The 24,099-nt window shown below is 52.9% G+C and overlaps 1 protein-coding gene across 2 annotated transcripts in view; it reads right to left on the reverse strand.

Annotated features, from left to right (window-relative positions):
• Nucleotides 1–23,899, reverse strand: part of Ago2 (argonaute RISC catalytic component 2) — an 84,270-nt gene extending 60,371 nt beyond the window's left edge. Inside the window, exon 1 of one of the 2 annotated variants that reach the window (XM_006989198.4) lies at nucleotides 23,740–23,899. In XM_006989198.4, the coding sequence (XP_006989260.2) occupies nucleotides 23,740–23,761 (22 nt within the window). In that variant the 5' untranslated portion in view covers nucleotides 23,762–23,899. The remainder of the gene's footprint in view (nucleotides 1–23,739) is intronic. The other variant, XM_042264972.2, reaches the window with a different exon arrangement.
• Nucleotides 23,900–24,099: the final 200 nt, after the last annotated feature.

The raw sequence follows: 24,099 nt of genomic DNA on the forward strand, positions 1-24,099 counted from the left end.
GCCCCCACCACCACGAAATCTTTTTCCTCCCAAAGCATAAAGGTGAGTGAGAATCGATTCCTTCTGGCCCCATCTATGTTCAGCATCAGGAAAGTACCCATGTTGCTTTGAATTCTTCCAGCAAACTGATACATCCAAGATGCTGAAACTACCTTCCAATAGAATACACAAACCACCACCACCACCACCCACCACCACCATTCCCTTCCTTCCAATTTTAAGCTCCAGTCGCTTAAGAAGTCAAGCTGCCTCTACCATGCCAGGCGCCACATCTGGCCGTATATCATTTTGGTAATGTCAACTCACTGGCGGCCAGGAAGGACTTCCATTTTATAGATAGGGAGCTGAGGTGGCCAGATACTAAGAGTTAGCCAATCCAGGCCCTATGTCTACCCAGTCACATGACTTTGCACCCTTTAGAGCATGCAGGTGTGTTTGGGACTTTGAGAGAACACGATGGAATGAGCTCTGTAAGGATGTGTCTGTCCTCAGCCAGTCACCCAGGTAGCCTTGAAAACACAGGACAGCTGCAGGGACTAGAGCGTTCAGCTCCAGAAATACAGCAGGCAGCAGCTCCCAGAAATCCATCCTTAGGAGACAGACAAAACCAAGTGTACAAAGCCCTCCAGGTGGGGCCCGTGATGGTCAGCAGAACAAGCCGCTCCTCAGTCCAGAAAGAACAGGATGGGCACCACTGAGTACTGAGGCAGGGAACCAGATGTACCCCCTTCCACGTATCATAAAATAAACCCACCCTCTAGACAAAGAACTACAGGCAACTAATGGCGGCCGGGAGAGTGAGAATTAGCCTCTCCCTGAGAGGAGCACCCTTACTGGTTGTCCAGTCCAGAGGGGTCAGCCTTGAAAACCAGAAACATACCACCAAAACAGACTTAGAAGTTTGTATTTATATGTATTTGTGCACGTGCGCACAGGCATGCATGTGCACGCGTGCACACACATCTATGGACATATGTAACAATAATAAAAGAGGCTATCAACTTGAGGGGGACGTGGGAGGGATTTGAGGAGGGGGAGCTCAGAGGAAGTGGAGGGAGGCAAGCGAGGGGAGGGAGTGACGTCATTCTACTTCAATTACGAACATCGAAATATAAATAAAATCCCAGACAGGCCACAAAACTATAAACTGCTAATGTTTTAAAACATAAAACATGGCTAAGAGCAAATAAATACGGCCACTTCCAGGAGTACTGGGCAACGTGAACTATTTCACGGCCTCCACAGACTGTCTGTCATGAAGGATACCGAGAGAAGACCTGCAGACAACGTCCTACACAAAGAAGGGTCCTCATGCTCGGCAGCTGACAAAAAATGACCCACCACAAAAGCTGTAATTACAGGAAGGGGCTGCACAGGCCGGGCGAGGGGCGCATCCCTGAAACCCCAGCCCCTGGGAAGTGGCGGCAGGAAGGGCAAGGTCACCCTTGGCTACCCAGCAAGACTCGTTCTCAACAAACCATGAGCAAGAAAACAAAGACAAAAAAGCTCACAAAAGCAAACGTGAGCAGACCCGGGATAACGGTTCGTGGCTCCAAAAGTTGGACAAAGTTACTGTGAGCAGCCACTGCCTCCCCCCTTTAACAGACATACCTAGAAATGTACCCAACTCGAGGCCACAACTACACACTCCCACGTGGGGGCACAGCTAATGTGCCGCATAGTCCCACAGCCCGGGGGAAACCCTGGTGCTTTCCAGCCCCCCCCAGAGACCTCGTCCAGAGAGGGGTCCTGCTCTCCGCCCCGCAGCCAGCAATCCTGCCATTCAAAACAGGTCCAAGTCCCTGACCTGGGCTCACATCATGGTTAGGGGCGTTCACAATGCATCTGCACGACTGAAAATAACGTCATCAGTTTTGATGCCATCCATACAGCTCCGACCAACGCTGACCGCCTGGCCAGGGGTCCACTGTCCACCTAGCTCCCATATAGGAAGACTCCTCCCCAAACTTCTCCCCATCTGCACAGCGCTCACTCAGTGAGGACGGGAGAAAACAGCCCCATTTCCACACTCATCAGACACCGGGAGGGGCATGCCTCCACGGCCGCCTCCCCAGCACCGCTCAGGACTGGGAATTACAGAGTCCACAGGGGCAACAGCAGTGTGATCTTGCTTTCACATCCCTCCTGCTAAGAAAAGTGTCACCATGTCAACTTTGACCATTAAGGAGAGTACTGTCCTGTCAATTCCCGTGCTCTTTCGGCACACACGCCAGCATCAATAGCAACCAATAATGTGGCGGTTCATCAAGGCCAGGCCTGGTGCCACGTTCTAATTCTTTTTCTGGAACAAGTACGTGCAACGCCAGGGTAGCTGGGTAGGCCTGGACCAGGGCCTCTGTCACCACTAGCTTCCCGGCCTTAGCTGAGAGGGGAGACCAGGCAGGACCTTAAGCTTGAATCTCTAACAGGCTATGAATAAATCATCTCGCAGATCCGCTAACTGGAGTCCGCTTAAGCCTAGGTTATCCTTACAGTTTGTGAGACCAGATGCATTTTAAGAGAAAAAGAATCAGGAAGAAAATGTTACACTGGGAGTGGGCAGACGTGGGGCTGGGGCAGGGCACCCTAGGGCCGCATGTGGGAGGCTCAGAAGAGGAGAAAGCAAAGGGGGCCCCTCCCCCGCGCTTCAGCTCCACCCCGTGGAACTACAAGCAAGCCTTGGCCCTCTGCCTGTCTTGGAAAGAATGAATGTCGTATTTTCCATTGAGGCAGCAGAACCTATGAACATCTTCTACTAACCTACTAAACACAGGTCCCTTCTCCAGCCAAGGTATCACCTGCCACCCAGGAGAACTGGCAAATGGCCCTTCTAATGGGGACCTCTTGGCAGACAGCAGCGCCAGCCAGTGCCCAGACTGCCGGGCTCACTGTCCTCGGGTCACCTGTTCGCCTCAGAGCTTATCACTCTACATGATCTCACACAGAAAGGTGAGGTGAGGAGGGGTGGAACCTGAAAGGAAGGAGGCGTGGGACCCCCCACGTCCAATAAGTCATCGACAGTAACATCTACCAACTCCCACCTCACTGACAGGAGGCTTGTGCCAGGATAGAGAGGCCCGGGTCCCTCTCAACAGCGCACAAAGACGCTGAACCTGTCCCTTCAAGTGAACAAGACCAGTTCATGAGAAATAGACACAGGCCAACAGCTAGGCAAGCAAGCAGGGCCGCTAGCCACCCAAGGAGAATGGCACTCGCCCTAGAGTCAAAATATGCTCAAGAGCAAGGAGAAGAGAATGCTGGGCCCCTGGTTACACACTCAGAACTTTCTCTAAGATGTCTCGGGCGTGGTGGCGCATCCCTTTAATCCCAGCACTCTAGGGAGGCAGAGGCAGGCAGATCTCTGTGATTTCGAGGCCAGCCTGGTCTACAGAGCGAGTTCCAGGATGGTCAGGACTGTTACATAGAGAAACCCTGTCTCAAAAAAACAAAAAGAAAGAACAAGATGTCTCAGTTGAAAAGCAGGTAGGTCCGCCACCAGACATTCACTCCAAGAACAAAACCTTGGAGTTCATCTCCTTTCAACCATCTGTTCATCATCACCTGTCCAGGCCTCCCTGTCTCCTACTCCACTCCTGCCCTCCCAACCCCTGACGCAAAAAGCTGCTCCTGCACAGCACAACCCCTAGCCCCTCAAGACACAGCCAGGACCCACTGTCCCCTCGGCTTCTTCTCCTGCCTCCATCCTCGTAACCCAGAACCTGCAGGGCTGTGTCCCACCAGGGAGCTCTGCCCCGGTATACTTGAGACCTGGTCTGGCCACATGGTTTCCCACGCTCCTTCCCATACTCGGACCACTCTGGGCCCGTGTCCCTCCAATCTCTCAGTGACCTGCTGCTCTGTGCTCCCTCGGAGGTGCCCAGCCAAAGCCCGAGTGGCATTACACTGGCCAGCTCCAAGTCCCACCGTCCCCTCTCCAAACAAGCAAGGCCTCATTGACGACTCTGAATCTGTGTCCCTGAGCCACCAAGACTCCATGATAAATGCTCCCACCCACCACGTGCCTGCCACAGGGCCACTACTCAGGTCAAAATGTGGGCATCATCGCTGGCTCTTCCACCTTGCCCACCACACTTTATACCAAAGTGAGTCTCGAATGTGTTGAATGCATGCAAGGCCCTCTTCGTGGTTAAGAACAAGGTGGGCAGAAGGCCAGCTGTGCAGAGCCCCAGGATGGACACACACAAACGCCTTCCCATCCAGGCTGAAGAGGCTGCAGTTAAATGTGTGGGCAGCTGCAGGAGCAGAGCACTGGAGCCTTTACCTTTCCATGCAGGAGAAATCAGCCTGAGGCTGGAGGATGTAGCTCAGTCAGAAGAAGCTCTTGCCTAACATGCACAAGAAGGCCCTGGGTTCGAGCCCCAGGATTGAAAGAGAACAAGGTGAGACTCCACGGGCCGTGGACTGCCACGGCCATCTCAGCTGGTCTGTGTCGCGCTGGCTTCATCTACCCTGACCTGTACATCCTTCTGAGCTGCCGTCACGACACAGACATGGGAGACTCCTCGAGAATCTTGGCTTGGAGGAAAACCGACACTGGAATTGTATAGGGAAGGTGCTGCTTCTGCTCCTGCTTGTGACAAGAGGCCTCTGTCACACACAAGGACCCCAAGCAGGACCATCCAGGACCCTGTGAGCCAGGCTGGCTGCCACAGTACAGAGAGGAAAGTCCCCTCAGGGAGTGACACGCTTACATGCCCGGTGTCTTGTGTCAGTTGCTCTTCAAATGCAAGAAATTCTCACACCTGTCCTCAAGTCTAACAAACAGAAACGCCACCTTCACACTCGTAAGATGGGGTACACCCGGAATAGTAAGACATGGATCCATGAGGGTCCTTCCAGACAACACCCAGAATGTTCTTCCTACCAGAAATAGATGAAGAAATAAACATTGAAGATCCCAAGTCACATCGGCCTCAGCTTTGTCCTGAGAACTGAAACTTCCCTCACGGGGCTCCCACCAGTACCTGTCGCTCCTCCATGAGTACCGCAGACCTCAAACTTCATTTTAATTCCTCAGCTCGGACCCAATACAGCTCCCAGAGGGGCTTCTTAAAAGCAAATTTAACAGGTGACAGAAACCAGAAAATGTCTCCAATTTGTCCCACCAGCTATTTGAAATGTCACTTCTAAATACTGGCATCCCATAGAGGGGAAAATTTTTCCCTAGTCAGAATAATTAATTAGGGAGTAAATTGTTGAAATCAAGCAGATACAATCCACAGGGCTGTTTGGCCCCTTCAATCGATTCCTTCCTGAGGACAGACAGGCTTGCAATTTAAAATAAATTAAAACTGTTCCCTCATTCTTCCGAATACTGAAGAACAGCAGTCCTAGACACAGGCGGCTTCAGTTCTGGGCTGCGCCAGAGAAGGGCATGATTGCAGTCTTTTAAACGACCCCATTATGGAGTTGTCCCCAACAGGCTCCAGCAGAGACACACCTTTAAAAAAAGTATTTATTTTCACCATTTCATACTTGCGTCCTGTATTTACATCACTTCTAGGCCGCCCTCCCCCCATTCCTATCCCAACTCCTAAAATTCACTACTTCTTCAATTATCACACACCCCCGCTGAGCCCATTTAGCGGCGTTTGTGTGTGCGTGTGTTTAGGACAACGACAGCTTGGGTTTGGATTCCCTGGGTGGGGATTGTCCCTGAAGACTGGCTCCCTCTCTCAGCAGTCATGAGCTGCTTATAGTTCTTCATCTCGTGGTGGGCCTCATGGGAGAGTTCCCTCCCTCCCTACACCGTGACAGTTTCTATCTACTAATGCCAGTCCGTGAAGGGGTGGGTAAGGTCTTCTGCCTGGGCCAGTGGAGAGTGACTGGTGCTCAGGCAGCTGTATTTAGCATAAGGCAGAACCCAAAAGTCACCAAGGAGCCAGCTGGCCACAAAGCCACCTCTCAGTCAAGAGCCCGGGGCCCTCCAGACCAGAGAAGGGCTGTTCGGAGGCGGGGCTGATAGATCGGGAGGCAGGGTGGTCAGGGCAGCCTCCACCCCACTATTCATAGAATTTACCACCTGAACCACTGGAGTGTGCGCGGTGTGTGGCTAACACATTCAGAATATTGCATGTAAATCATTTACCTCCTTAATCCCGGACACTTTCACAGGCCTGCAGGGTAGTCTGCATTGCTTCCTATTCCCATCCCTCTCCATCTGCTCTGCTCCATGGCTCTGCCTGCCCTGGCCACTTCCCGTGGGAGGAACCACACAGGTAGGTGTGCCATTTCCAACCTGGCCTCTTCGGTCTGCACTTGAGACCCCACCCATGGTATTACCTATTCGAGCTTCAAACTTGGGGATCATCCCCCCTGGACATCACCCCTTCTAAACTCAGGCTCTGCCAGTGACTTCCCTTGGCCAAGGGGAGGTGCACAGGGGCCGCCACTCTCCATCCCTTAGGGACTTGTGACAGAAAGCGCTGGCCTGCTCCAGGCCACTGACCTAGGACCCCATCTTCAAGGAGGGCGAGCACTGACTCCACCGTGTAGCCCAGTCACTTGGCTGGCTACTGCCCAGATGCCTGAGTAACACGGCACTGGGGGGGGGGGGGGGGACGTGGCTTTCCGCCATGGCGAAGGTACACTGGAAAAAAAAATGGCACATTCCTAGGCAGAGTGGTGCCTTCGCGGGCCGGCTCTCTCCCAGCGGGAAAGCATCTCTAAGAACTTGACATCCATGGCTGCAGAGATGACTCAGCACTTAGGGGCACTTGCTGCTTTTCCAGAGGACCTGAGCTCCATTCCCAGCACGCAGGGTTCGCACCTGCCTGTAGCTCCAGCCTGGGGGGATCAATCGATGGCCTCTCCTGACAGCCATGGGCACCCGCCCACACCCACACCCCCACACATAAAAAAAAAGAGAAACGTAAAATTACATTGGCCAAATGCCCAGGAACAGCAGGGGAGGGGCTTGAATGGCTTATTGTGTGTACAAATACTGACTTAAACAAGCTCAAGTCAAAGGCACTCAAGGATACAGTGTGCAATTGCTGACCTGTCAGCGGTCACGGCACTCGCTGTGGTTCCACTTTCAGAAAGATTCTGCCTCGGCACACACTTGCAGATAGATATTTATAAACATGACGCGGGGAAACCACCTCAACGCCACAGGAATTGCCAACCATTTTCTTATTAGAGCAGAGGCCCACTCCATGAGATGGAACCTATCGTGGCACTATAAAGGGGCCACAGTTAGATAACAGACAGGTTAAAGGTCCTCATCAGATGGCAATTTCCAGAGAGAACCACAAACGGTTGATACGCAGAGACTGGGGTGCTCCGTCCTAAACCAAACATTCATATCACAACCTCCTCCTCCCCGAAAGGTTTAGGGATCTTTGTGGCAGAGAGGGCAGAAAGCTCCTGAGAGTCAGAAATTCTGTGTGACACACAGTACTCACATCAACTGTGACGGCTCACACAGTACCTGCACAGGCTCCTGCCAGACAAAAAAATCCCAGCATGGAGGGGGTGGGGTGGGGAGGGCACTAAGCCCCACCCTCAATCTAGCTACTGAAATGTGAGGGTGGCGGAGAGAGGGAAAGACAGGTGTCTTTAATGGTGTGACCCCGATAGGTTAAACACACTCCACGGCAGCTAGGCAACCCATGGACTTGATGGACAAAAGAAAAAAAAAGAAAAGAAAAAACCCTCAAAGCTAGATGGGAAGGGGTGGAGAGTGAAAAATGTGGTGGAGAGAGGTACTAGGTAGGGGGAATATGCTCAAAATACATTGTATGAAATTAATACAAAATACTGCAAGAAAAATGCTCTGCACCAAACAGCAAAAGCGTTCACTTGTCTACGTTCATTGAGAAGATGAGCAGTGTGCAAGTCCCCCTAAAGAGAGCTGCTCTGATCCAAGGAAAGCACCAAAGCCTTGAGCATTGAGCCCACCACAGCTCTTTGCTATAGGCAACAAAGTCCCACCCCTAGCCAAGGACATATGACATTTGATTGCTGCTTCTCATTATGTATGCTCTATAATCATTGATGTTTCTGCCTCAGCTTCTCCAGGTCTGAGAGGCCCTGCTTCCATACTGACTTCCCCCCTTTCTTACCTTAATTTTTTTTAAGACTTATTTTTAGTCAGGCAGTGGTTGCACCCACCTTTAATCCCAGCATCAGGTTGGGGGTGAGGGGCAGGCAGATCTCTGTGAGTCTGAGGCCAATTTGTCTACAAAGAGAGTTCCAGGGCAGCCAGAGCTGTTACAGAGAGAAACCCTGTCTCAAAAGAAAGTGATTGGTGACTCCCATAATATTTGTACCACTGATGCACCACTGGGCAGATCTTGTTAGGTTCACTATTGGGGCTAGAACAGTTCACAGCTGAGATCACGGAGTCATGCAGACATTTTCTTTAAAATGATGAGCCAATGGCTGGCCACTTCAGAGAAAAGGGAAAGTATGAAATTCCAGCTTTAAAACAAAAATTATAACGGGAACTTGAAAATCAGGAAGTTTCCATTTGCACCACGAGCTCCTGTCTTCCAAAGCCCAGGCTCCTGGTGACAGTCACGAATAGGATATTTAGATCTCATGGAATCAAATTTGTCAATGTTGGGAAGGTCCAGGGACTCAGGAAGCTATGTTCCAAAATGGATGATTAAAAGGCTTACAAAAATCACACCTGGCTACAGGACTCTGCAGACCCACAACTAAACATGCTTTTTCTACACTGCGGCCAACTTTTAAGAAACCATTGTGGAGCTGAAGAGATAGAGGATTTATGAGTAGAGAGTGCCTGCCTCTCTTGCAGAGGATGTGAGTTCAGTTCCCAGTACCATCATCTGGAGGCTCACAACTGTAATCCCAACTATAATTCCAGCTCCGGGGTAGTGACAGCCTTTTCTGACCTTCCCACACACATATATACTCACACAGAAAGACAGACATAAATGAGAATAAAAATACATCTTTCAAAATAAGAAAGAAAGAAAGAAATCGGTGTGGAAGCAGGGCCTCTCAGAACTGGGGAGGCTGAGGCAGGAACATCAATAGTTCCAGGGCATAATCAGACAGTATCTCAAACACACAAAGGCCTTATAAGCTCTGTGATGCATTCCTGTACTGGGGAGATGGAGTTCAAGGCCAGCCTCTGATCCTGTCTCAAAAAGAAACCAACATACACACACCACATACCCTTGGGAGGGAAAGGGTGGATCAAGGCTGGCATGGGGAGGACAGGGCAAGGTAGAAATTACTATAGCTTGAGTACCCCCTATCCAACTGGGAAGTGTTTCCAACTTTCCAACATCTGTGGCTATGTAAGGAGCCATCTTGGGGTCGAAATGCAAAAACCATTTGTATTCAGTACTCTTTGCTCAGATGACTCTTGCCTGTGCCACTGGCATCTGAGGGCTGAGCTGAAAGCTGCAGGTTCTGGTCTCCACATTAGCAGAAAGGCATTCCCAGCAGAAAGGCATTCGGAATCCTCAATAACGGTGATGAAGGCCCTGTGCTCCACTTCAGCCGTCTTCTGAACGTCATTATGTGACTATGAATGGCCATCTACACTTGTCTTCTCAAAGCATCAAGGCCACAGGCTGAGTGTGGTGATACACACCCTAAGAGAGGCAGAGGCAGGAGGATCTCTGACTTGGAGGCCAGCTAGGGAGATACGATGAGACCTTATCTCAAAAACTGACAAACAGCAAGAGCACCCACAGCCCCACCCCAGATGTCTCTGAGGAGGGGAGCTCTGACACACACGTGGAGGCCTCTCAAGGGTGGCGGCCACCAGCCCGTCCCACGGAGCTCAGGCCCAGCCAGTGGGCACCAGCTTGTCTTCTGTCCACCGGTAGAAAGCCGATGGCTCAGAGCTGAACCTACTACCCAGCGTGTGGCAAAGGGCTGGGTCTTAGAAAGTGAGAATGTGGCACACTGCACCAGGTCCCCCGGGAGGAAGCCACCACCTGACACAAGGTCATGGTAGTCGTCAGCAATTGCCCGCCCCAGCCCCAGGGGCTTTCACCCACTTGCACGGTTCTCAGACTGAGTCAGTCATCTTCTGCGGAAGCCAAGCCCGGGTTGGGGGCAGGGAGTTTGGCCCACATGGCATCTGTGCCAGCTCTGGATTTCCAGAACCCCCAAATCTAGGGAGCCAGACACATATCCTGCCCTTGGTGTCTGAAGCTTGGCAAATTGCTGTGTCCTCCACGGTTATCTGGTTATTTCAGTTTAAACAGCTATTTATTGAGTGCCCAGCTTAAGAGACAGTAAACATTGTTCACTTCAAAATACATAAAATTGCACCAGGGAAAAGCCGCTGAGCAAACAGGGGCGCCTCTGCCCTCAGAACGGGCAAACAGCAATCCCCGCCTGGCAGCCAAGCCTCAGGGTTAAAGGACGGGTCTATCATGCATCTCACCAGGCCTCGGTAGTAGGCAGGGAAACTGAGGGCTGCAGCCGCGGCTCACAGCAAGGTTACCCACTGCTTTCCTTCTTTCCGGGGGTGGGGAGGGGCGGTCAGTTTAGTTTTGTAAAACAAAAAACAAAAACAAAAAAAGGCTGGGTATGAAGCTTAGTAGCAGAGCACCTGCTTGTGTGAGACTAGACTTGGGTCCCAACTGGGGAGACACTGGCACCTTCCTGCTCCAGCTCTGTGGAGCCCCAAGGCCAGGAACACAAAGGGACTGGATGCAAATGGCCCAATGGGCCACCATCCTACCATCTAATGGTCTAAGTCAGGAATGCTCCAAAGTGACCCACAAAAGCAGGGCCAGCGGTCCCCCAAACAAACCATGCTTCAAACATGGCTCCTGGCCCACCCTATCCATGAGCACCTCTCTTCTGATAGAAAGGCAGGAAATGACTGAGCACCAGGGGCTTTCACCCTTCACAAGAGAATGTGAAGGCGAGTTTGGAGGCAGCAAGCCGATGGATCCAGATTAAAAAAAAAAACAAAAAAACAAAAAACAAAAAACAAAAAACACCAGTTCTTACTGCACTCGCGGGGCCACAGGCACACCACCACCAAGTCAGGTCGGCATTCAGAATTCAAAACACCGACCTTAAAAACAAACAAACAAAAAATCAAAGTGCATGGTGGCACACGCCTTTAATTCCAGCGTCTGGAAGGCAGAGGCAAGCAGATCTCTGTGAGTTCCGGGTCAGCCTGGACAGAGAGAAGGAGGGAAGGAGGGAAGGAGGGAAGGAGGGAGGGAGGGAGGGAGGGAGGAAGGAAAGAAAGGAGGGAGGGAGGGAGGGAAGGAAGGAGGGAGGGAGGGAGGGAGGGACAGAGACAGACAGACAGATATCCGTTTGCTCTTTAATCAAAGGTCCCAGCCTCGTTCCCAATATGGGTCCAGTGCTGTGGGCTCTGACCTAAGCCCAGAAGCACTCTTCCCTGCAGGAGACCTTGGTTTTTAAGCCAGGCCGACCCTCCTGTAAGTAGCTCAAGTGCTCTCCACAGTGCTAAGAAAACCACCTCTGCTCCTGAGTGGCTGGCTCTGTCCTAGACCTGGATTGAATTCGAGTTCCCTGTGCTGTCTCTCCCGGGGCTTTGTTTTGAAACAACCCTACAACGTCCGACCACATGCCTAGAAGCTCCCGTGTGAGAACAAAAGATGCCTGTTCCCATTCACAAAGGAGGTTTGGGGAGGGAGGCTCAGTCACTGTCCCCCAGCTGGTAATCCCTAATCTGCAATTTTGAGCCTTTTTCGGGACATGAGGGAAAATGCTAGGGATTGAAGGTACCCGGCCACACAGGACTCAGCAGGTTCTCTTGGGAGGACAAGGTAGGGTTCTCACACAGTCCTCTTTAGCTCCTATACCCCGCAGCCCAGTCAGCCATTACCTCACCAGCACCCAGAGCACACTGGTACTCCTCAGAGCAGCCACGGCACCCCTTCCCACTCTAAGCTCAGAATCACAAGGATGTGTACCACACAGCACACCTCCACACAGGACCCTGCAAAGTCATTTACACCCTGGAACACTTACTAACCGTGACCCATGACCAAGAACAATCGGTCCACGACTTGACAACTACACACTACTAAAGGCCACAAAGCACAGTGCATAGTGCTCATTATTCTGATGCCAGAAGTAATTTCATATGAACACACAGCTACTCCTTAGAGTAACAGTAACAGCACGATTGCTACTCCCACTTTACAGACAAGGGAGAAACCCAAGGAGCAGGGAGGGAGCCGTGAACACTAACCATTTCCACAGATCCTCTCCAAGCATCCGCCCTGCCTTACCTTGGACGCAGTTCCCACCCAGGAGGCAGTCGCTTTAAAAGGTGCAGATGTGAGCCGGGCGTTGGTGGCGCACGCCTTTAATCCCAGCACTCGGGAGGCAGAGCCAGGCGGATCTCTGTGAGTTCGAGGCCAGCCTGGGCTACCAAGTGAGCTCCAGGAAAGGCGCAAAGCTACACAGAGAAACCCTGTCTCGAAAAACCAAAAAAAAAAAAAAAAAAAAAAAAAAAAAAAAAAAAGGTGCAGATGTGTCTTAGCGTGGAGTCATGGTGCCCAAGCGGCCCGTGTTTTCAGGGAGGAATCTGCTTCTCTCCCAAGTCACTGATGCTCTTCTTGCAGTAGTAACTGCTGGCGGCCAGGGCGGCAACAGTGAGCCGGCCACCCTCCAGACAGGTGACTGTAGCGTCACTATTGATAGGTGAGGAGCTGCGCAGATGGGATCCCAAAAGACAGGGACAGAGCCAACCAGGCACTGGAGAGGTGCTGACTGCACCCAGGACACCATGATGCTTCTCAGCTCTCAGGAAAGGAACCCTGCGCTCTCACTCCTGGGGAGACGGAGCACCGGGAAGAGAGGATTCACAGAGCTTCCCTCTGCCCTCTGAGGTGCTCCCACCTGCAGCTTTATCTCCCAAGTTCTCTGAAATGGGGACACACACCCCTTGATCACGAGGAACCCAACAACAACAAAACTGAAGGCCATGTGGTTGTGGTGACTGTACACACTCAGACTGTGACAAGTTCAACAAGGAGGCCAAGGGACCAAGTGCCACCTCTTAAGATAATGCCGCTGGCTGCCGGGCCTCATCAGTGCCACACAGACACCAGGGGAGCACATGCCAAGCTGCGCAATGACAGGTGGCAGGTGGCCATCCCTGGCCTCAACAGCCACTGTTGCCAAGTTGCCAACCACAGCTTGGGCATGAACTTGGTGGCAATTGATACTCTGAGGGCAACACCAAGGTGGACTGCCCAAGTCAGGGCTCGCAGCCTCCTGGCTGTTCAGATTTCAACCACAACCCAGTGGCCATGTCATTCTCGACTACAGACTATTTACCTGCCAGCCCAGCAGAGAGAGGGCCCCACACAATGGGAGACATGAGCTCCCGGGGGCCTAGGGCACAGGTAAGTGACAGCTGGAGGGAGAAAACAGAAGAGGCACCAAGACGGTGCAGGTGAAAGCCATGAACCACGAGAGCTTCCAGGACTGTGTGCGGCAGCCCTCACGGGACAGAGAAAGACGAAAGTCGGGGCAATAAAAGTGGACTGCAGGGCCAGAGGTGGGGAGAGCCAGACACAGGGCTGAGAGCAAGGGGTGACAAAGGACTCACTTGGCCACAGGAGTTTGTGTGCATACAACATAAACAACTACGCTGGGTAATGAGGGCCAGGCACTTCGACCCGCTGACCAGCTACAGTGACGAGTGGGGGAGGCTGGAGCCAGTCCCGAACTCCTGGCTTCTACCACTAACACAGGAGGGTGGTGAGTGTGGGTGAATCTGCCGATACAATGTTTTCCGGCTACGTCCACCACGGGACACCCCAGCAGCAGTGAGCACCCCAGCACCCTGCTTACGGCTTCTAACCTCACTCCTCTGAAGAAATCGGCTCAGACAGAGGGAGAGCCGACAGTTAACAGGCAGGGCCACAAGAGCCAAGACGGATGGGAACCACCACAGCCCAGCGTGGGGAGCATGCTGGAAAGGGCTACAGACTCGAACACTGGAGGTACAGAACGCACCCAGGAACTTCCTGGCTTCTATAATGGGTCCTGTGAGTGGACAGGGGCACAATCCAGGTGCTGACAGAGGACTCTCAACTCCTCTCTTCTGGAAGGCTGCAGTCATTTCCGAGATTCAGGAGCCAGGCACTGGTTTCCATTCCCAGCAGGAGGGAAAGGGAAGAACAAAGGATGTTCTTGGATGCAGATGTGGGATCAGAGGGGCTGGTCCATTCCTGAAGCAGGACATCAGGCATGGACAGGCTTTAGATTTTCTCCTCTACTTTTCTGTATATTTGAATTATGTCCCACGACTAGAAGCCCCTTACCACTTTTTTCCAAGTCTATAAACAACGTAACTGGTCTCTAGGCACAGGGCAGCCTCCTGGCCCTGCTGTGACCACACTCATGAACCTACACATACTGAGACAGCTCCCCATCCTTCTGGATGGAGTGGGCCAAGCCCACAGCAACCGGTGTTCTGCTCCGCCTCCCTGTGGCCCTCTCAGTCTCCTCCTCAGCCAAAAAACTGTTCCTGGTTTCCCACCCACTTTACCCCCCTCTGTGAGGGCCGCTTGTGATCTTCCAGGCATGTGGGAAGTGACCCTTGGTTCCCATTTGTGCCCCGGGCTTTAAGCTGGCAGGGCAGGAGCCAAGCTTGTGTTCACTGCTTCAGAAGCCCAGGCTGGCAGCTAATACTCAGACCCCAGGACTGATCAGGATCCTGGACTCCTAGGGTTCCGCCACTCACTCAGTGTCTGGGCTGCAAACTCCACAATGTGTTCTAACGAGATAAACAGATCTTAGATCTCTTAGGTACAACTGGGAAAAAGTCTTTTTTCCCATCAGGTTGATGGCTAATAAAATATGACAGAAAAGGATTACCAAATAACTTGACTTTCTAAACCTGGCCTGGTGCTCCACACCTGATCTCGGGAGGATCAGGATGCAGTCTGCCTTGCTACATATCAAGTTCAAAAGCCATCTTCAGACAAGAACCTGCCTCAACTCCCCTCCCCACTTAAAAAAACAAAACAAAACAAAATATCACTTCACTTTCTAAAACTCTGAAATGCCAGTGAGCCTGGCAAGGTGCACAGTGGCGTCTGCACAGTGACAGGGGGTGGCAGTGAAGAGACCAGGTCCTCAGAAAGCTAGTTCTCCAGTAGATCAACCCCCATGCATGATATCGGGGAAAACACAGTGGACACAACAAAACCTAGACCCAAATGTTCAGAGGGGCATATTAACTGCAGCTGAAGGAAGGCAGGACCCCAGCGAGATGGAGAGTGGTGGCGTATTCATAAGACAGATTATGTGGTAATAACAAAGAAAATGAAAAGCCAGGTGGTGATGGTGGTGGCGCCATGCCTTTATAATCCCAGCACTCGGGGAGGCAGAGGCAGGTGGATCTGTGTGAATTTGAGGCCAGCCTGGTCTATGGAGTGAGTTCTAGGCCAGCCAGGGCCACACAGAGAAATACTGTCTTAAAAAAAAAAAGAAAAAGAAAAATCTTGAGAACAGACTGCTAAACAAAACACCCAGACACAAAGGGCCGTGGTATTGCATGATTCTGCTCCTAAGAAACGCCCTCAATAGGCAATTCAATAGCATGTAAGTCGCTGGCTTCTGAGTCTGGTGGGCAGGGATGGGGGTTAGAACTAGGTACTAACATTGGTACTGTGACTGCACCAAAGACTGGAGACGTTCCTGATGGATGAAGGTGTGTGTCAAGACTAACAAAGGACCAGACGAGGGTGTCAGGTGTCCTCTGTCACCTTACTCCTCTGAGGCAGCGCCTCTCCCTCTCCCTGAACCTGGGAAGTCCTGTCTTGGTTTTTTTTTTTTTTTTTACTCCCAGCAAGTCCCCGCCATTCTCCTGCCTCCACCCCCCTCTGTGCAAGGATCCAAACTTCACTGCCCTCGCTTGCACAGCAGGAGCCCTGAGCCACTGAGCATCTCAGCAGCTCTTCAAGGGGTCATTTTGAATTCTTTAAAGATCTCTATTATTTTAATCGTATGTGTGCGCACGTGAGTGCACATAAGTGCCCGTGGATGCAGACAATCAGATCCCTAGGAACTGGATACAGGCAGTGTGGGTGCTGGGAATGGAACTCGGGTTCTCTGGTTCTCTGCAAGAGCAGTCTGTGCTCTTAACTACTGAGTCATCTCTCCGGCCCCTTAAACGGTTAAATTTCTGTTACGTAAACTTGGCTATTTTTTTTTTTAAAGGCTGACATTTTGAAAGACCTTCCCTGCTCTGAAACGCCAATCATCTTTCTTCCCCTCTGTTGACAAAGCAGACCCACTTGGACTAGATAATGAGAGCAATACACACTGCAGAGTCCTGCTGATCAGACTCTGGGTGGAGGCCAGGAAGGAACCTCCATAGGGCCAGTGGAAGCCCCAGGTGCCATCCCAGAGGCCAGGGCTGGAGTGGCAGGAAAGGAGGAGGAGTCACCTGCAGCAGCATCTAAGGTCTGATCATAGGAGGATGACTTGGCAAGATTCTTTTTTTTTGTTGTTGTTTTTTGTTTTTTGTTTTTTGAGACAGGGTTTCTCTGTGTAGCTTTGGAACCTGTCCTGAAACTCACTCTATAGACCTCAAGGCTGGCCTCGAACTCACAGAGATCTACCTGCCTCTGCCTCCCAAGGGCTGGGATTAAAGGAATGCGCCACCACACCCAGCTTGGCAAGATTCTTCACACTTGTCATTCGGCAACATGAATCTGAACATGTCTCAATAAAAATGTGCAAAAATAAAAACAAAACCCACGTTTCCAAATGAGTGTTCCTTGGCGTGATACTCGGCACCTCCGTGAGCTTAGGAGGGCTGTGCCTTGCACGCCCAGGGGCCCAGCATGGCCACTCCACCCTCCCAGTGGCAGCCGATGATAAGTGGCCTGGCACTCTCTTGAGAAGCCAGGCCCAGGGCTCCGTCTCCTGTGAGCACTGAGGCCACTCCTTGCCACCCCAGGCAACCAGGATTCTCTACGGAGGGGTGACCCAACAGAATGAAATCCAAATCCCCTCAGAGGCCAACGGCGTTCTGCTCTTTGCTTGCCACTGTGCACACACGTACACACACACACACACACACACACACACACACACACACACACACACACACGCACACACACTCCTCAGCGAGTCTTCCGCTTACTTCAGCCACCCGCCAAGTCTTTTCATGGCGTTCAACCCTGGAGTTTCATCCTTAGGAATGGGTGACCACACAGCAGGGCCCAGGAAAACCAGACTCTGCTGCCGGAGGATTCCCAGACCCACAGACGCTCACCCTCCAGGTCACATCCCCAGCGAGGACACCTGTTACTGTCCTGGTCCTCGCTGTTCCCAAGCCTTGTGGCTGCGGGTGCTTAAAAATGCAGAGCACAGTTGCCGTGGCATTTCTGGAACTCCTTAATGGTAAGTTCACCCCAGGGCTCAAGGATGGAGCAGACAAGCCACAGTCCTAGCACCCCGGCATGGCAGTCCTGGAGTACACCCTTAAGCTATTTTTTTTTTTTTTTTTTTTTTTTTTTTTTTTTTTTTTTTAGAAAAGAGGGGCAGGTAAGCAGACAGACAAGAAGCAGATAAACTTAACTGTTTGGGAGCTCTTGGGAAGTCGTCAGTTGATTTTCCATTCTCTACATTGCCCAAGACAGAGACAGTTCTCTCAGGCCCATGCAAGCCAGGTTTCTGGCCCAGCCCCACTCCCGACTCGGGCTTCCTGTCTGCCCTGCCATCCTGCCTAACATGGCGTTCTTGGGAATGTTTTCCCCCTTCTCAGAGGCCCTACTGGAAGCACCTGGGAGTCCCACACCCCTCGGGACAGCAATCACCTGTGGGGAAGGTGGGGCAAAGCCTGCAGGTGATTCCGGATCTCCTCCAGGCCCATCCAGTTCAGGGCCAGAGGGCTGATTGAGTGTGAACTGAGGATCCCAGACAGCTCAAGCCCAAAGCCTTCCCCACTTCATCTGGCTTTTCCGGGCCCACCTCCAGCACTCACCCCAGCTTCAGATTGCTCCGTTCAGCACCCCAAACCTAATAGCCCTAAAGCACGGTGACATCTGACCTCTCTTCCTGCCATGGCCATGAAACTAACTTACCCAGTGTTTCATGAACAGTGGGTGTCAGGCTGAAGGTACAGCCAAACTCAGCGCCTGTCTAGTTGGATCATTCACACCCAAACTTCATGAAGTACACAGATCAGTCTCCTCGAGAGACTCACAGCCCACCGGGACAATGAGGTCGTGGCTCGTTTTACTCCATTTACCCCTGTAGTGGTTTGAATGAGAAATGCCCCTAGTTTGGGGCATTTGAACAGTTGATCCCTAGTTGGCTTAGGAGGTGTGGCCTTGGAGGAAGCACGTCACTAGAGGTGGGCTTTGAAGGCTTAAAGGACCCTGCCATTTCCATTTTGCTCTGCTTTATGCTTGTAAATGTCTGAAAAACGTGAGCTCTCGGCTTCCTGTTCCTGTAGCCATGCATGCATCCTCGCCATGATGGACTCTGACCCCCTGGAACCATAAGCACCAAACCATAAACTTCCTCCTCTAAGTTGCCTTGGTCATGGTGCTTTATTATCGAAGCAAAAGAAAAAAAAAATCTATTATACAACCCACAACCCATCCCAGGTGAAGGAGGTAAAGGAGGCCGGGAGGGCTGACAGGGCAGTCCCCATGACTAGCCGCGGGCCTGTCACCTCCCCCACAGAGCTCCAAGCTCTGTCAATCCTACAACCGTAATAGGAAATCCAGGCAAGGGTCACTCGATCCAAAGCATCCTCCACAGAAGAGAGATGTCTTACCTTGGGCCCTGACCACCCAACCACCCAACCTTTTTTTCCCCTCCCATCCCAACACAACATGAAGAGCTATTGGATGTTTTTCCAGAACGAGTTTGACCACCTGGCACCACAGTGATTGCGAAGCAGTTTCTGCCCAGTAGTGGGCCCTGTCCGCCTACCTTGGGTAACCACCAATCATCCTACCAGAACGTTCTCAAGATGACTGGGGACACGTACACACGGCTCCCCTGCGGCAGAAAAAGAATCCAGGTCACAAGGTCCAGAGGTTGTGAGCAACCTGGGTAACATCTCACACGGAAACTGAGACCCACACAGAGGTCAAACTAGGAGGACAGGACTGAAGGGGACGACCATGTTCACGGCGTCTGCTGACACGCCCCAGATGTTGGTCCAGCACCCAAGAGCCAGCGGCACCGTGTTCTTGGCAGGCAGCAGAGGCTCTGGCCGCCTCACACATACCTGGTGGGGCCCCTGCTTGGGGCCCGCAGTGGCACATTTTGGTACAGCATCTCAGGGACACCACATGTGTGCCTTTGGGCATCAGGAAGGACTCCAGATGTGCTGGGCGTGAAGCAAGGGTGCACACTGGGGTCGGATGCTCCCGACTTAGCTATGGCCCAGCCTGGTCTGCCCCGATGTCCCCATCCCTCACTGGACTGGAGAAAGCTCCCCGTTTAGATAATGAGCCCTGCACAGCTCTACCGAAAAGCTCACAGGAGGGCACAGTTGTTTGGGCTCAAAGAGAAAATAAATAAATAGGGATTTGGGGTTCTTTGGCTTTAGGGGTGAAAGTGGGAAATCAGTAGGAGCTTGAGGCCATTTCACCACCACAAGCGCTTCACTCTAACCGGGGCTGGGCCACCACGGCCGGGCTGCCCAGGAGATAGCGATGCCGGAGGGGTGAAGCTGCAGGGTGCGAAGGATAACTGGAGCAGATAAGGGGATGCAGAAGAGCGAGCCTGACGCCTCACCCCACACCTGAGCCCAAAACTGGGGAGGGGAAACCCACCTTAGGGCAGGCTGTAAGATCTGAGCTACACAAAGGCCATCCCTGATTCCCTCCGCCTGGATCGCCTGAGATGGAAGTGGGCCGTGGAGAAAGAGCCCCCCCCCCCCCCCCGCCCCTGCAACTCAAAGCGACCCGTGCAAAAGCACCCTCAGGATGAGGGAGTCGGAGTGGACGCGAGCATGTGGGTCTCCTTCAGCCCTCAGAGAACAGGAAAGCAGGCAGGCGGACTCTGAAGGCCAGGCAGAGAGTTTGAAGGACCGATCCAAGGGAGGCAGGCTGCAAGGGAGATGCCTACTTGGAGATTTGAAGACCTTCAGTGTCAATAAGAAGTCGAACACGCAGACAAAGGGGATGGAGGCCGTTTGGGGTGGAGGCCATTTTCAAGCCTTTGATCGGGTTGGGGATTTAGCTCAGTGGTAGAGCGCTTGCCTAGCAAGCGCATGGCCCTGGGTTCGATCCTCAGCTCAAAAAAAAAAAAAAAAAAAAAAAAAAGGCTTTGGTCAAAAGCTGATATGATGGCACACATCTGGGGAGCTCCCACCAGGGAACATAAACCAGTTCAAAGCCAGCCCGGGCTACAAAGTAAGACCCTGTTTCAAAAAACCGAAATACAACCAAGAAAGATTTAGAAGACAGACACCCAAATTTACATCTTCTTCCATTAACTCCATATTCTACTATCAATCAATTGTAGGGGCTGGAGAGACGGTTCAACGGTTAAGAGCACTTGCCGCTCCTGCAGGACCCAGGTTCTGTTCCCAGCATCCACGTGGAGGCTCACAACGGTCTGCGATTCCAGTTCTGCGATGCACTCTTCCGGCCTCTGGGGCCACCGGGCACACATGCGGTACACATACATCCATGCAGGCAAACACGAATACATATAAATGAAAATAATTTTTAAAAAGCAAGCTAATTGTGATCGCGTTTCTGGAGCCAAGAGGAGAGGCCGCACCTGGTGTAACAATGGCAGCGAGCCATGTTCGTTCACATATACCTGTGCCAGCTCTCCGTGGCGACACAAGGCTGCAATCCCAGGACTCTGGAAGCGGAGGCAGGAGGACCAGTTTGCGACAACCCTAGGCTCTACAGCCCACCCTGTCTCTGCAAGAGCAGGAAAAAGAAATCCCTGTGTGTATTCTGTACACACATTCATGGCAGGGTGAGGCGGCAGGGCTGGAATCTGCTTTAGGATGTTAATGGGAGAAGAGGCAGCTGATAAGCCACGGCTGGAACGCAGACATCTGCTGGGGAGGGAGGGGATAGGCAGAGACCCAATCTTTAGACACGGCGCATTCATGTTTGTAAAATTACTTCACGGTAGAAACTTTTTAAAAATCATGTGTTACATTTTCTACAATAACAATTCATAAAGTTAAAAAAAGAAAAAGAAACATTTTTTTATCAGACTGGCAGCTCAGTCTCTTGAACTGTAAAGAATGAACCCAACTGTATTAACAGAGAAACTCAAAGTTACAAAATGTTGCTTCCTAAGAAGGTATAAACCAAAGCTTTTACATGCCCCCTCCCCACCCACACTTATTTAAATTCCCCCACAGGCTACTGGGCTGGGGGCGGGGGGGTGGGGGGGGAGATTTCCCACAAATGCTCAGCCACCATGCTGGGCATTCCAGGCGTTGGCACCATTTTCCCTGCGGCACAGAAGCCGCCAAGCTGCAGTGGTACCCTCAGACCCAACTGGGAGTTGGGGAGAATCCGGGGAGCAGGGCCAAATGCTGGCATTGGAGACCACAGTGCGTGCATGCATCGATGCTCAAAACCCCAGTCCTCACCGGCAACTCCCAACCCAGTTTTCCCGGTCACAGAGGTTATTTTGTAGCAAATTCTCCTAGGCAGGAGGCGAAGCTCCCGCTGGGCGATTAAAGAACCTTTGGTGGCGGATCTCACCTACAACCCACTATGTAGGACTAGTAGGAAGTTTCGGGGAGGGTAGTGAATTTACATACCCTAAACCACTAATCCTTCAGGAAGGGGGAAAAAAAAAACAAAAACAAAAAACCCAAACCTAGCAAGTTCTGAACCTTGGCCCCTGACGCTATGAACTTCACACATGTAACAGTATTTGTTTGTAACAGGCGGGGTAAGAACCCGCGGTGAATTCTATTTTTAAAGTTAATTTACTAAGTATTTACTTCCCATCAAGCTGAGGAGCAGTGAAACTCTGTTCAAAGTTTTCTAGAATTCAAATCCAATGGCCTTCCATTCTCCTAAATGTGGAAATATGGTTGCGTCTCATTGAAGAGATTGTGTGTGTGTATGTGTGTGTGTGTCGGGGGGGGGGGGTCCTTTTAAGCAAAATTAAAAGCCTTGGTATGTACAATAAAATGGAGCTGCACTCCAGCCTTGCAATTACAGCACACTGGCCCACCTGCAACTTGGGTTCCTTCCCAGCCTGCCATTAGCCAAGAATTATCCTACAGGCATCTCTTTTCTCGCCCAAAGCTTTCTGGTTGGAGGGGACTGTCTCTCCCTCAGGCCACAATACAGAGGCCCACGCCGCAGCAGCCATCTTCAAAGCTGCCAGTGACCAAAAAAACGAACGGGCTGATCCAGAGAGCTACCGCATTCTTTTCTAAAAGGCAAGATCCCCTTGCAGAACACACAGTAGGTTCTTATTTCCACCCCGTCTGGGAGGAATCCACGCCAAACAGGTAGTTCCAAGCGTGGGTCAAGGTCAAAGAAGACTGGGAAGCCACTTCTATACGAGTGTTCAAACAGGTTGCCCTAATGCCTGCTGGCTCCCGGATGTTACAGGGCCCTCAACGTCTCTGAGGCTCCACTGCCTCTATTCAGAACGAAGACCCACTATGGCGGGCTCAAAGAACCACACACAAAACAGAGGAAAGCCTGGCCTCCTACCCAAGGAAGTCACTAGAAACTGACACGCTGGAAAAACGTACAGCCTCAGAGCTAAGGTTTTCTGGGTTCCTCCAGAGCGCTGAGCTGGGGGATTCCCACACTCTGGCAGGAGGCTGCCCTCGCCACTTCGAAGGCAGGCTCCAGACCCCCACCATCGGCCCCCAGGACCTGGCCACCTCCCAGGCGCAAGGTTAAACGGGCCTCCAAATTGCTGGAAACCCTATAATGAATGCATTTACAAGTTGGTCAGTGGGCATTCGAGGAGCCCTATGACATCAGGAGAGGCGGCGCACTAGGCTCGGAGCAGGCACCACGGGGGACCCGGGAAGATCTAGGAAGCTTCCAGATCCCACCGTGGGGAAGATCTGGGGAGGCCCCGGGGCCGAACCACTAGGTCAGGTGGGCAGCAGGGAGGGCCCGCGGGCGCCAAGTACAGCCTGGCGGACAAAGGGGGGCAGGCTGAGCCCGAGCAAGCGGCGGGGCAGCCGGGAAATGGAGCCACGTGCCTGGCGGGAGAAGGCGAAAAAGCGTTCCAACACTTGACTGTTTTCTCAGCCCCGCGAGTAAACGGCCCTCCACTCTGCTCGGGAAACGGGGTGTGGGAAAACGCGTTCGTGTTTTTAAGTTTTCTGGAACTTTTCCAGGGAAACGGGCACGCTGGTGGGAAGGGGTGCCACGGCGGCCACCCGCTCCGCTAGGAAATCGCAGGGCGATTAGCACTTGAATGGGGAGGGCGGCTGCCCGCCGTGGAACTGCGCCGGAGCAGCCGATCGCGGTCCTGGGGCCCCGGGGTTCGGTTCCCGACCCGTCCAGCTCCCCGCCCCAGGGCCGGCGGGCTGGACCCCGCTGCGATGCGCTCGGGGCCGGCGGGAGGAGCGCTGCAGGGAGGACGGCGACCCGCTGCAGGCCGGGCCTGGGCCCCCACACGCGTCCCGGCTGCGCCGTTCGGGCGCGCTGGGCCTCCCCACCCCGAGGCCCTGTCCGGCCACCCCGAGGCCACGTCGCGGCCCCACAGGGCCCCGTCGTCCCCGCCCGCCCCGCCCGCCCCCCACCAACCGCCGCGGCACGAGCGCCGGGCGCCTCGCGGACTCACCGGGGCCGGCTCCGGAGTACATGGTGGTGGTGCCGAGGGCCGCGGCTGAAGACCGACCGCGCGCTCCACGGGCCCCGACGCCGCGAGCCGCCAGGAGCTGCCGACCGCACGATCCGCCCCGGCACGGTTGCCTCGCAGAACAGGTTTACCCGACGCGGCCGGGGCGGCGGGCGGAGGCGGCGGGAGCAGAGGGGGGAGGGGAGCGGGAGGAGGGAGGGGAGGAGGAGGGGCGAGAGGGACGACGAGGGAGGGGACGGCCGGGAGGAGGGGGGGAAGAGAAAGAGGGGGGAAGGTGGCAGAGAGGGAGGGGGCAGGGGAGGAGGCTGGAGGCGGCCCGCGCACGCGGGGCAGCTGGATGGG

The sequence above is a fragment of the Peromyscus maniculatus genome, chromosome 20 (genome assembly GCF_049852395.1).
Source record: "Peromyscus maniculatus bairdii isolate BWxNUB_F1_BW_parent chromosome 20, HU_Pman_BW_mat_3.1, whole genome shotgun sequence".
NCBI classification, from domain to species: Eukaryota; Metazoa; Chordata; class Mammalia; order Rodentia; family Cricetidae; genus Peromyscus; species Peromyscus maniculatus.